Genomic DNA, 13,436 nt, shown 5'->3' with positions numbered 1-13,436 from the left:
TTAGAGTTAGATTATTAAAGAAATTGTTAAACAATCATTCGGAGGAAAACAAATGTTAACATGCAAAATTTCTTCATTTTTTCAAGTGGCACAAATGTTAGTCAGTATCATAGAAAACAATAAATATTAATGACGAATAGCACTAATGCATGCATAATTTTGGTTAAATCTACAGACTTGTGTAACCGGACAGGTTATGGTAAACATAGAGTATAGATTAGACAATGTTAAACAACCATTTGGGGGTGTCACCATGCAAAATCTCTTCATCTTTCTTTCTTATTTTTTTTCTGGTGGGGTCACAAATGTCAGACAATATCATAGAGAACAATAAATATTGAACTAATGGATGAATAGTTTTGTTTTTGTTAAATCTAAAGAAAAAAAAAGCGACTTCGTTTTGTTACTTGTCTGAATCGCACCCTAACGCCATCCCTATATGTACGTTTGATAGATCTAGAAATCTATATCCAACGCGAATGATCAAACACATTTCTTACTTCCTTCAGATCTTGTGGAAATCGAAACGATGACAAACTTGTTGATGGTTTGATGTAGCTAAGTCCAACAGGGAAGGGCCAATTGATCTGGCAAGGGAACAAAAATACATTGTACACTATAATGTATCTTACTACAAGAGGGCGCTATACCATGCGATGGACCATACGCTGGACAGCACTGCGCTGGCCCACTGCGCTGGACCAGTGCTGTTTATAAAATCATATTGCTTTATTCTATTATTAGGCCTATTAATCTGATAAAACTTATATTACAATACATTTTTCCAATTGAAATCATCAGGTTGGTCTAAATAACCTTGCTGGAAGTATAAACACTAAATCAATCTTGATGTTGTTACCATTATAGGGCAATCCGGGATTGCATTGTCAGTTCTTACGTTCGGGTCATACACTTCGTTGTTGTTGATGTTGTTGTTGTTGTGGTTGTTGTTGTTGTTTTTGTTGTTTTTGTTGTTGTTGCTGTTGTTGTTGTTCCTGCTGTTGTGTTGAAGTTGTTGTTTTTTTAAGTAAAATAGTCAATAGATAACTACAAAATACAAGACATTGGCAGTGTGAAGATTATACTTGACGTCATTATCGGAATTGTTATCGTTATTGCTGATTCTCGGTGATGTTGCTGCTGTAGACTTACCAGCAATGATTGAAAATTCTTCTCAGTAATGGACACAGAATATACAAAAGAATGATATAACGTGATGGTCCAACATACTGTAATATCACGCCAGAGGGTTGATAGTAACAGACACAGGTGTGTGACTAAGAACACTGTCTTGCCATATAGATACTCCCTTTTACCACTTAGAACTATCCCGAGAGAAAGGAATTAATTGGTGTATCTGCTGATACATGTCAGTTTTTGATTGGTGAAAGGGTGTATCTGCATAAAAATGACTCTAATCCTGGTCCCAGATTTAAGGAACAATCAAAGAAAAGGTACTAGTATTTGAAATATGAAGTAAATCCTAACATAAACTCCATCATGACACATATTTTTTAATGGCTTCCAAAAGCAAGTGCAGGTAAAAAAACAACAACAACAACATTGGTCTCGATTTTATTCCTGCTAGCGCGGAGTTCAGAATACACCCTTTGGCCATGTGACGGCAGTGAAGCACATTTACCTTCATGGAAATTTTCCGTAATATTTTTGTAATAAAACCATGATTATTTTTTTCTAACCCATCGCAGTGAGGAGAGTCTATGCGGCAGAGAGGGCAACAAAGAATAGGTCCCCCATCCTCCTCCCTCGCCCCCCCCCCCCCCCCCCCCCAATCCGACTAGTCTCTGCAACCGAGCTTCATAACTCGCTCGAATCCTTACAGCTCAGGATGAATTGACAATTTTATATTGCCGAGTAACAGCATTTGGACAGTCCCTCAACCAACCATGAACTGGAAGAACCTAGAATTACGGTGGACGATTCTGACTGAATCGGGTTCCTTAGCCAATGAACAAAAGTATACCACCCTAATCAATATTCATAAAGTTGGACTCTTGCTATGATTGGACGAGCAAAACCGACTTGGAGGGAAATCCCCTGTGATTCTGGCTACACCCCTCCCCCCCCCTCCCTACAATACGCTCTAGCAAGATCCGACACGTACTGGTACACGTCATTGATTCCACGGCACACTGGAAACGTTTGGGACACGTTGCTTCACGCACGGCGCGCGCCGTACGTTGTCGACACAAGAGCCTATGCGAGTGATCGCGCGCTAGCAACAATTCACAAAATTCACGTGAATTCTTTCAGCAATTCATTACACGCCAACTCGCTGTTGTGGGTAGACCGAAGTGAACACCTCCGTCAAGATAATTCTTTTCGTACGGATAGATTATTAGCCATCTCTGAAAATGACGCTTGGTGAAATGGAGATTACATTCAGTGAGGGTTGCAGTGAATGCATGGGGTAAGTACGATGTAGTTTGAGCAAATGTCGTCTAAATTGTCTGCCGTTTTTAAAATCGATGTGTCATTAGTTTAGAATGCACCTGTGTGTGGCGCCGCAGAGCGTGTGAGTCACATGCTTGGTATCCCCCGCCGCGGCACACGACTGTGTGCGGCCGGTGAATGCTGATCAACACTCGAGCGGGTATTGCGACATGCCCATGAAATTTCGCGCAGTTATATTCACTTCTTGACCAACCAAAATACCCAGGCCTTCTCGTCACTAGTCACCCAGCCAGCACATTGTTCTGCTTTGTTTTATTGTAATTGTTATTATTATTACTTATTGAATGTTCGCAAAAGTTTTATTTCATGGAGTGGTGGAGGCTTACGCGAAATATTTTGCTATCAGGAAAGGATTATAATATTGGTATACCGGTATATGATCCAAAGTAGTCACCAAGCGAAAAAAAAAAAAAAAAAAAAGGGGGGGGGGGGCATGGCAGCCAGTCCTTGCTTGGTGGGGGCTCACCTGGTTGATGCTGTCGCCTAAAAACCAGTACAGACTGGTTGGATAGCGCGTATGTGACCGGTAGGAAGTATTATAGCTCCAGTCGGAAGTGCTGGTTACCGTTTGTTAGAAATTTCAAAGTCCACACACAGATAAATTCTTTCCTTTTTGCCTCCACCCCTTCCGCACACAACCGCATGCCTGCCACTCCACATTCTTCGCATTCCGCTTTCGGTTCAATTCAAACATAAGCTTTTGTCTTGCTTTGTGGTTAACTCAAGATCTCCGCGGAAATCGCTTCAAGGACAGAAAATATATAGACGTATAGATCTAGACTCTAAAGCTAGAAATGAAAGGAATGTCCTAGTACAGTCCTACTAGTACTAACTGTTAGTATCTCTTTTATTAGACACTGGATAAAATTCAACCAATGCAGATTACTATTCTCATGGTGGGCACCCTTATCCAGCAGAGCACCTCAGGGTTCAAACACAAAATAGCTGTCTTGTCAATGTGTACACAGTTTTGTCATGTTATTTGTTGTATCCAAAGTATAGCTGTCAATTGTCCACCAGATATTGAATAGGGCCTATTGGTCTTATAATTTTGAAATTGTTCATTAGATTTAAAGTTTGACTTTTTGTGGGATGGTTAATAGGAATATGCTGCCATGGGAGTTGAGCTTAATGTCATATTGATAAATCATGGACATGAGGTTGTTTTTTTTTAATACAGTAGATTGTCTGACATTCTATATATTCTAGACAAGAGATTTCTTTTGCAATTTATTTAGTTATCCAGTTGATTGTTATGACATTGACATTGATGACTTGTGCTACTCAAGTTTCAGAGTCATAAATTTCTGTGATTCTCAATATTTGACTTCATTATTAAGGTTATACCATTATATGATCACTGAACTTTGTTTGGAATCTCAGCATCCACTGAAAACTGATGTCTATCTTGAGTGCAAGATCTTTAAAGGTTTTTAGAAAAAAAGAGGATTTAGAATCTCCAATCAGTGATATTGTAGCTCTTTTTTAGATTAATAGTTTTAGATTACATAATCATTTATCAATTATATATTATAGATTATATTCAATATGTTTTGTTTAGATCGTTTAGACAGTTACATGTGCTATGTATTAATATTGATGTATAAACATGTATTCAAACTTTCCTGTACATATATGTTGTTGTTATAAATAAACTCAAACTCAAACTCAACTCAAATGAAGCAGTATATATTAGTCTCCATGAAACATGCTTCATGAAGGAGGATACTAGGTCATGGGTGATTGCATGCACTCCAAGTTTGTTTAATACTCACATTATCACGTACAGCATGAAAGGGATGACTGAACAATGCTGCGAATTGATCCCCAGTGCCTCAAATGGACTATAGCCTAGGGCCCTATATTGTGCCTCATGAATATTCATGACAAGGATATTAATGCCAAAGTCCTTTTAAGGAATACCAATTGGCCCACTTCTAAGGACCTGTTGTACTTTTGGAGGGTGTACAGAATGAATGAACCCTGGAATTCCTTCCCTGGCGGATGCAGTTCTCTGTAATCTTCACTATGTGTTAGCAGGTTCATCCATATAAGGATATTCCTCGTGATTGAAGGCTTACAAACATGCAAAGTTTCAATTTCACACAGGAAGTAGACCTATGCCTCAGGAAGTAGGAATAGGGACAATGTCTGCATATATCTGCAAAGTCACCGAGCATTCTCTCTCCCTGCTTGCCCGTATCTCACACTGGTCACTCCCTCTCTCTCTCTCTCTCTCTCTTCCTGTCTATATCTCTTTGTCTTTCTCTTCATATCTTTCCCTGATGTACAATGCGTATGTCTGTCTCTCTCTCATACAGACAGCTCATACTACACCAAAATCTTTTGTGTATGAATTCTATGAGTATCAAATCATTACAGTTCAAAGTGCTCTTATGTATTGAGTTGTGCAAGTACATACTGTATATGTATGAAACCTGGAAGTACCAAACACCAGTATTAATAATTAACAGATTTGATATGCACAAAGGAATTGAAACTGCAACAGACGTAGGTACATCTGAATAATTAATTGATTATATCGCGTACATATATACGTCACTGAAGTGGAGCTGGTCCAAAGTTCAATCTACCTTTTATTAAATACTAGCACTTGAACTGATTGTACATATGTAAATGTGACGGAATTGTATCCAGTACGTGCCGTAAGTAGCAGTATAAGGATGGTGTCAGGATACAGCATTCGACTGTCATAGTACACAATGCATGTGCAGACAAATTACACTTGTAAAGTAATGTTACCATGTAAGGGCCTATATAGTGTAACATGCATTCTCAACAGTTAAATGACAAAGTTTGTGAACAATGATATCAAAGGTTGGGTTTACAGTCACACAGGGAGTAGGGGGATACCTCAACTTCAAAACAAGTGAAATGATGTGTTGATGCATGTTCAGAAACTGGAATGTGGCAATAGAAATTTCTTCCTAAATTTGCTTCTCACAGCACTCAATGGAGTTCTACAAACATAAAGCACCCTGTATTTTAATGTTTTCCTATGTTTTTCCTCTTTGAATTACAGTGCAGAGACTGCCCTGGAGGCAGGGATCGCATTGCGAGACGTCCTCATCCGCGCAAAGACAGAGAACAGACTCACGTGTGGAGTCTATCAAGCAGCAAAGAAACTAGATGTGTGAGTATCAAGATATGATCTTATCATTGCTGTCATAAATATGTACCATTGTTGTCGATATGTTATACACATTTATGTCGTGATTTTAATTTCTGTACCCATTCACCCATAAATACACATGACATGGATTTGGGGATAGTTTTATCATCAAAATGACTTTAAAGCAAAGTTGTTATGAAAATAATCATTCTGTCATTGGAAACCATACAGACAACAGTTCAAAGAGGGAAGAGAGCAAGAGTTTTGTCATCTTTGTACAGTACTACGACTTCTGGTGTTGACCTGAGCTTAAAACATTTTATAGTAATGTATTCTGTTTTTCATCCTTTCCCTTTATAAAACAGGGATCCAGAGAGAGTTATGCTGTGCATACATGCAGATCTATGCATGGAAAACGTTCCTCTTCAACTCCACTTCGCCCTGATGGAGGCTTTTTGCTGGGAAAACCAGATTAAACTGCTGAAGGTAAGTGTCCTTCTTTCTTCTATGTATACACACAGTGTTAAAACACTCAGCTGTTTCCATCCATGTACATGTATTATTTGATTGGTGCTTTAGTTGAGTGTTGTCCCAATCAAACCCAAAGGAGAGCTATGTAAATAATCTTTATTGGCCCTATGTATTTGTGGTTTTATTTGGTCAAAACAGAAACCAAAAAGAAAGGACATTTAAAAAGAGAGACTGATGTAAGAATTGGAAATGAGAAATGGAAGATTTCATGAAGTGTCTGACAATGTGCTTCTGTGTGTACACTACGCTATGCGTACCATGCCCTAATTTTGCTGAAAGGTTTGATTAGCAAAGCCATGGCCAATGACATGGCAAGATTACATTACGGGTAGTCTATCTGCACTCAGCGTAGGCAAAGTGACAAACAGATATTAGAGGGTGTCATTTCCTCCAGAATTAACCAGAAATCACGGCTGTTTGTGTCGCTCGGGATAGTCTCATCGTGGAGATAGGGTTGATTAGCCGACTGGAAGTGCAACTTGTTTTGAACACTTGTTGTTTCGGATAGAAGAAGCCGCCTTGCTGTCGTAGCAAATTTGTCACTTCCTTTCCTTTGCCTTGTGAATGTCGGTGAGTACGTCAATGTTTCAAAGGATATTGACAGGGTTCGGTCATGGTGCACGACGTGTCACTGCACTTTTCACTGGCACTGATAATTATGATGACAATAGATGGTCTTGTTTTGTGCGGAATAAACTGCAGAGTGGCTTTCTTTCTGTATTGAAAAAAGAATATGTTTGTTGCATAATGCTAGAGAGCTTTGGTTTTCACTGCATCAAATAGAAGATGCCATTGTGTAGCTATGTCATTTCCATTGCCAAGCCAAGAGGTAGTGTGCTATTGCTTGGTTAGGTTTTTTTCCCTCTTTATGTTTGTTATATATGTGGGTAGTGGTCTTTTACAAAGTCTGGAACCATACAATGCCTCATGAGAAATTCTTTAGAAATATATTTTCAAGGTGTATGTATTTAACTTCTTTACCTTTGTAATTGCCTAAAACCGCTGCTAGTGCTATTTGCACAACTATGTGAACGAGGCTGTACTGTCTGGGCATGGAAACTGTATGCAAAACACTTGGCTTAGAGTCAAGCTGTGTAACAAAGACACTCACATGACCTGCCTGCCCCTATCACATGACATGGAAGATTTCTCAACCGGGTGGAGTGCAACAAAAGCCCAGCTACCTTGGCACTACCAGGAAACCCCCTGATTTGCATATGAGCGAGGCCAATGCCTTCTAACAATGTAGTAAACTTCCTTGATACCCCATAGATGTAGCAGATAGAAAAGTGCAGTCTACATGCAGTATATAGCAACTTCCCCCCCCCCCCCCCCTTTGGCCCCCTTTGGCAGTTCCAAACAAAGAAGTATTGACCAAAATCAGCAAGTTGTTATGAGATACGATCAAAGAGTAATTGAAGGGTAGAATATTGTGTGCCGGTGTTTGCTTAGGTACTGCTCTATCTCTCTCCCTCTCTCTCTCTCACTTTGTGTGTAGTTATATAGCTTTCGTACCCGTACCAGGGTGTACGGTGCACAGTGCGTAATGGGCCATATCATGCATTCATGGTGAAGGTTTAAACAGCTCAGCAACAGTAGGCTTCCACAGTAGAGAGTGGGTGTTCTTTGCAACTACTGTAGAACTCTCATGTTTGGCTCATTTTCTCCCATGAAAGAAGGTGTAAATCTATGCAGTTTCCTTCATTAATTGGCATGATATGCAAATGTAGTTTGTGAGTGTTTCTGCTATCATGTGCAGTGTCCTTCATGGAGGGGAGATTATGGCCTTGCATTGTACTATGTGCCTAGATAACAACAGTATACATGAGTTTAGATTCTCTCTGGTTTAATGCACTGCTGTATGTATGACATGCATGGGGTCATATAGGGCGAAGTTGTTACCTTGATAAATTGTCATCAAGGTGAAAAAGGCTTTCATGGATGCCATTTGAATTACTTCTGCTAATGCAATGCACCTGGTATTTGTTTGTTTTGTTTGCAAAAGCTACAACTGTACACCTACCTCTTTCTCCTTTTCAACACACATCCTTCATTGAAGTTTAAAAGAAAGGTTGAATTGAATTTGTTTAGTAGCTCCAGTGCTAGTCCAACATTTTTTGTACATTGCAGCAACAGTCATTGACCACAATGTGGATTCCAAGTGTTAAATTGTACTGGAAAGAGACATTTCATTGGATAATGAATAATTTAGAGGTACTTTGTGGCAGACAAAAAACAACATGGAACATGGATTTGATAACAGTTTACAAATTTGCCCATTTCAAGTGAAGCAAAGATCGGTTGACAGAGCTGCTGGGGTAGCAAAGCAGCACCATACTACCTACACCTATAGGTGTAATCTGTGTGCTATTGCTGGATGGGTACTTTTGGAATGCCTTTGTCTAGTTGCCCTCTGTCATATCATGCTGTGTATAGGAATGTCTTTGTCTCTCAATAACTAGTGTCTGTATTTCTTCACAATTCAATGCAATCAGGGGAGACTGTGCCATTGTATTCACACTTCTTACTGTATTTTAGAGAATGAGACTGTGTGCCTTTATCAGTCTGAAGAGTTGGTTTATCTCCTTGTTCCATTGAGTGCAGTTTTGAATTTTGCGTGTGTTCTTGTAAGACTCTTATTTTTTAAATGGCTCTTTGTCAGGCAGAAGCCATAGGCAAGTATTGGAATGTAAATCAAGGCTCCTCATCTTTGCAATTTGTGAATGCAAATAGGCATTCTCTGTTCTTCCTTCTCTGCAAAGATTATTGTGATGGTGCAATGTTAGAGGGTGAACACTGTGTATTTGCCTACTTTCATTTTCAACTGTTGAAAATCGACCGTTGTGGCATATTCGTACCTCCTTTGTCCTGCGGTAAATCTATTTTCACCCCGTTCTTTGTGGTGCTTTGTCCAAGATGATTTTGTGAATGTCTTTGTTGGCAGTGTACAGGAATGTAGGGCCTACATGTTCCAGCCTTTGTTCATTGTGTATTGTTTGGTTGCAAAGAGTCCACTGTGTTAGCATCCAATAAAGAGCATGCAGCGAGGGAAAGAACGCTCCGACAGTTCATTGAGAGAACAAAGAACTTTGCCCCTAGATTCACCTGTTACCCTAGCTGTACCCAGTGAATCCTGTAGGGTGGAACACAATGTGGGCTTCAATCTCTTGCTCTGTTCTGCCTGTAAGATATCAATCCTTTGTTGAGGGCTCTTATTGATCGTTCAGTTATCCTGAAACGACCTCGCCTGGCCTTCTCAATCCGCCTGAGTACAGGGAATGCTCTGATGTTTCTTGGAAGTGGGCTCTGTGCTGTGAAAGAACCACTGTCAGAAGGCAGCTTTCAGCACAATGTTTACTTATGATTGCATTTGCATGATAGTACAATGTAAAAAAGAATTAGATCTAAGAGCACCTACACTGCATAATGCACTCTATGGATCATTTGGGCAAATTCATATGATCATCCAACTATACTGTAGGTGTACAATGACAAGTTTGGTCCTGGAGGTATAGCTAGAGACAATGACCCCAGTATGACCTTCTTGCTTCTGGGGGAGTTACTGACATCAGTAGGCAGAAGGAAAAAAAGAAAGGAAAATAAACTAATAAAACTAAGCAGTTGTGTGTAATACACTTCTAAGAAAGCATCTTTGGCAATGACCTCACTGAGTGAATAGAGATAGAGTGTGGCTCCCAGGAACGAACTTGTATTCCGCATCATCTTCCCACTTTCTGGGTGTCTGAGTAGCTCACATTTCATGAGGTCAAACAGCTTGATTTCTTCCTTGAAGGGAAGGGGGGGGGGGGGGGGGGGGAGAGAAGAAAGGGATGCTAGGGTGTACTCCGCTTTAATACAGAAAAGGTTCAAAGATATTTTCTGCGTAAGTCAACTTTGTCAACTTTCTATGTAAACCAATCATGCTACTACCAGGCTGCTACTACATGTATATCAATATCACTGTTCTTCTGCAATTCTGTTTACCATTTGATGGCAATTACATTTGTCTTCAGAAGAAAATTTTACAACTAATGAGCTCTACATGAGCCTTGTGATGATGAGTCACCTCGAATACAAGACTACAGTACTCTTTGCCTCTTACGATTGGCCTGTTCCTGGAAGCGTACCATACAACGCTATGCCGTAGGGATTGCTGTTTGGTAGTTTTGATGTAACCAGACCCAAATTCTCAAAAGTGCATGAGCAATTGTTATAATCTTCATAATGTTTGTGAAAGTGAATGGATATCATTTACTTTATTCATATTGTTCACCACATGTTGGCCACATTTTTGCGAAATAAAGAGAAGATTTTAACGAAGTATTATTCCACTTTGGCTTTAAATATTGCTGTGATAGCACACTCTGTGTTGTGATATTGGAGATTGATGTCTTGGTATGATCAGACTACTTTTTATTGGGTATGGCTGAGTGCTGCTTAAGTCACATGACTGCATCGTGCAGCCATACAATATACATGTATTATCATTCTGAATATGAGCTGGAAATTGAATTGCCGTTGCCAGCTAGTGGATCTCTAGGCGGGAGGCGTTTTTCGTGGAAAAGGGAACTGTCACTGCATGCCACAGACATCAGCGCTAGGCAGAGCAGATTGTGTTTATGGAGTGGCCTTTATGTTTTGTTCAGGGAGGAGTTGCATTGAGGTTCTCCTTCCAGGGTTGACCTCTTATACTTTGTCAGGAAATGTGGACTCTTCTTTCTTAGTGCCCAGGAAAAACATCAACATTTCTAGGTTCAGACTTGGTCAGGCACCTTCCAGTGTGCCATGTTTTTGTATATTAAAATCACAAAAAAGGAGAAAAACACAGCTCTTAAAAGAAAACATTATACAGCACAGAAACAAAAACAAAACGCTGAAGTGGGACAGCCCCTGCTCTCTACCAGTCACTTTTGAAGTGTCAGTAGGTCATATTGGATTTCACAGATTGGTCTGCTGATATCAAGGTGGCATTTCCATTTGTGAGATATGCTCTGGTATTTGCTATCCCAAGTTCCTGTTATGCGACCCCTCAAATTACCAGGTGACATATGAAATCCCTGGAATCATTGTAACTCATCCCAATTTTCCTTGCCATTGTAATTTGTATGCTGGACTTTGCAGGCTTATAAGTCACTGCTGCTGCTGCATGCTGCCAGCAGTAAGATTGTCGAGTTTTGTATGGTACCAGCATTTCTTCTGATTGATGTCACTGCTACAGATTGTTTGCAGAATGTGTCTTTTTTGGGGAAAACCTGTCTTTAGATTCCTATTGGCCTTTTTTGTTGTTGGTATTTCTTTTTAGGATGCTTATCAATGTACAGTAATTACTTGTGCCAGTTACTGGAGTGCCAAGGAAATTCCCTTGTTGTAGGGATGGAACAGAAGAGATATACACCACAGACGTTTCATCCATGTCCTCATAATGCATGCTATATTAAGAAAACAGTAAAAATACTGCAGTATCCTGCAGTATATAAGAAATACACTAATTTTGTTGTTATATTATTATGACTCATGAGCATTTGATTTGTAGCATTTTGTTTTTCAAAAGGAATTTATACTCTATGAAACTCTTTTTGTTCTTTGGTTATCATTGTAGGTGGGAGACACAGAAGCCCTTAGACAGCTGTGTGCGGATGTTCCCTTGACATCCGATGAGGAGGCGGAGGAGGACGCAGAACTCCCAGAGTCACAATCACTGGAGCCATCGCCATGGCGACACCAGTCGGAGGACTTCTCCTGCATCCTAGTCGAGGTAAGAATGTGAGAGTTTGACAAACTTTCAGTTCAGTGCACTTCAGAGGAGAAACACAGGGACAATTTGCATATATAAGGCTGTGTCATGTGTCATACAGAATAAAACATGTGTTGCATTTGAAGGCATGTGAATGAGAATAATATTAATGATTTTTTAACCTAAGTTACGACAAAACAAGATAAAATCAACCAGAAAACTTTGAGCGCTTGTACATGTAGACCACTAAATAGTGTGACGTTGCTGTGAGTACGTCATGATGTTTTCATAGGTGTTGTGAACAGGCCTTGAAGGCTTTTTTTCCATGCAGCAAATTTGATGAATGCTTTTTATGCTTGATGGCAGTCTACTTCGTGGAAAATATACTGTACTCAAAGGAGTGAGGGGAAGGGAGAATAACAGGCTTTTAGGCGAAATGCTAATTTATCTGTGGAAGAACCGAAAATCTGGTCATGTGGAACCGTGTTTGTTAATTGAAGCAATGGAAGAGAGGAAAGCCTTCAACGTAATTAATCTGTGTGGAGCATTGTGCAGCAATGTCATTGACACAGCAGCTCTGCCAAGGACATGTGGGAAGTGGTAAATTAGATTGTGGCCAGCCTATGATGATGGGAAAGTCCTGATGCCTTGTCTCCTGATTGTAAGGAGTGCAATCCTCAAAGGGAATAATGCAACTTGTGCAGAATTTGTAAGCTGCTTATGAAGTTTAGGCAAGATAACAAGATGATTTTTGTTCTTTGGGTTTTTTTTTTTACCTCCTGATAGCAATATTGCTACATAGCAAGTCATTTGCTTCATGAAATCTATGCAGAGTCCATCATTAGCTATAAATGAAGAGTAATGATATATCTTGCACAGGGTCGGGGAGAAAGATTCTTTTGGTAGAAAACATCAGATTCACAAAAGTTCTTATGTATACCAGATATATCATATTCTTTGACTGAACATTTTTCTTTAACTTGTGTACTGCCTGTTTTATTTCTTCAAATGTGCAGGTTCCAGCAAAGATGGATGCTGCTTGCCACACACTCCTAGCCCATTACATGCACCTGTCTGAAGCCGAAACCTTCCCACACATCACCCTGGCAACTTGAAGTGTCGTCATGGTGACAAGTCAGCAGGTCAACCCACAGACTGGGAGAGATGGAGTTCAATGACCTATTTATGGCTTGATGCATCGGTGGCAAGAGTACTGCTAAAATACTGTACATAACTGCAGGTCATGCATCAGCTATATCTGAATGATGGCCGTTCCTTGTACCGAGGTCAAGTGGGGGTCATGACAGAGGTGAACGAACTCTTTTGTAGGAAGATCTGTAGATCTGTAAGACTTAAACGAACAGTATGCCAGTACCTGAGCTGTGCTTTGGATGGACAATGAAGAAGCGTCGGCACATACAGTCGGGGAAGGACTTTCCCACAAAGTTGGTCCTACTGCATCATGTGACATTCCACAAGACTACATCTGTATGTTGCAAGACATGAATGAAACGATCAAAGGAGGAAAGAAATAGAAGCTTATTGAATTCAATACCATTCATT

General features: G+C 39.9%; 1 protein-coding gene across 1 annotated transcript; it reads left to right on the top strand.

Moving 5' to 3' along the window:
* The first annotated feature begins 2,305 nt into the window (after positions 1–2,305).
* LOC139710895 (growth arrest and DNA damage-inducible protein GADD45 alpha-like) lies at positions 2,306–13,015 on the top strand. Its single transcript, XM_071622818.1, has 5 exons — positions 2,306–2,431; positions 5,519–5,629; positions 5,974–6,094; positions 11,739–11,894; positions 12,890–13,015. The coding sequence occupies exons 1-5, from the start codon at positions 2,376–2,378 to the stop codon at positions 12,986–12,988; spliced, it is 543 nt and encodes a 180-aa protein (XP_071478919.1). The 5' UTR covers positions 2,306–2,375; the 3' UTR covers positions 12,989–13,015.
* Positions 13,016–13,436: the final 421 nt, after the last annotated feature.

Source organism: Diadema antillarum, unplaced genomic scaffold, assembly GCF_040938485.1.
Source record: "Diadema antillarum isolate AM-2024a unplaced genomic scaffold, OU_Dant_1.0 seq00001584_RagTag, whole genome shotgun sequence".
NCBI classification, from domain to species: Eukaryota; Metazoa; Echinodermata; class Echinoidea; order Diadematoida; family Diadematidae; genus Diadema; species Diadema antillarum.
This window is presented reverse-complemented; position numbering and strand designations above follow the sequence as displayed.

What these genes read in the sequence shown, in the direction of transcription:
- LOC139710895 (XM_071622818.1), top strand. Translation starts at nt 2,376, where the DNA reads ATGACGCTTGGTGAAATGGAGATTACATTCAGTGAGGGTTGCAGTGAA. An exon ending in GCAGCAAAGAAACTAGATGT is followed by an intron (nt 5,630 to 5,973) that starts GTGAGTATCAAG and finishes TTTATAAAACAG; the next exon opens with GGATCCAGAGAGAGTTATGC. An exon ending in ACCAGATTAAACTGCTGAAG is followed by an intron (nt 6,095 to 11,738) that starts GTAAGTGTCCTT and finishes TTATCATTGTAG; the next exon opens with GTGGGAGACACAGAAGCCCT.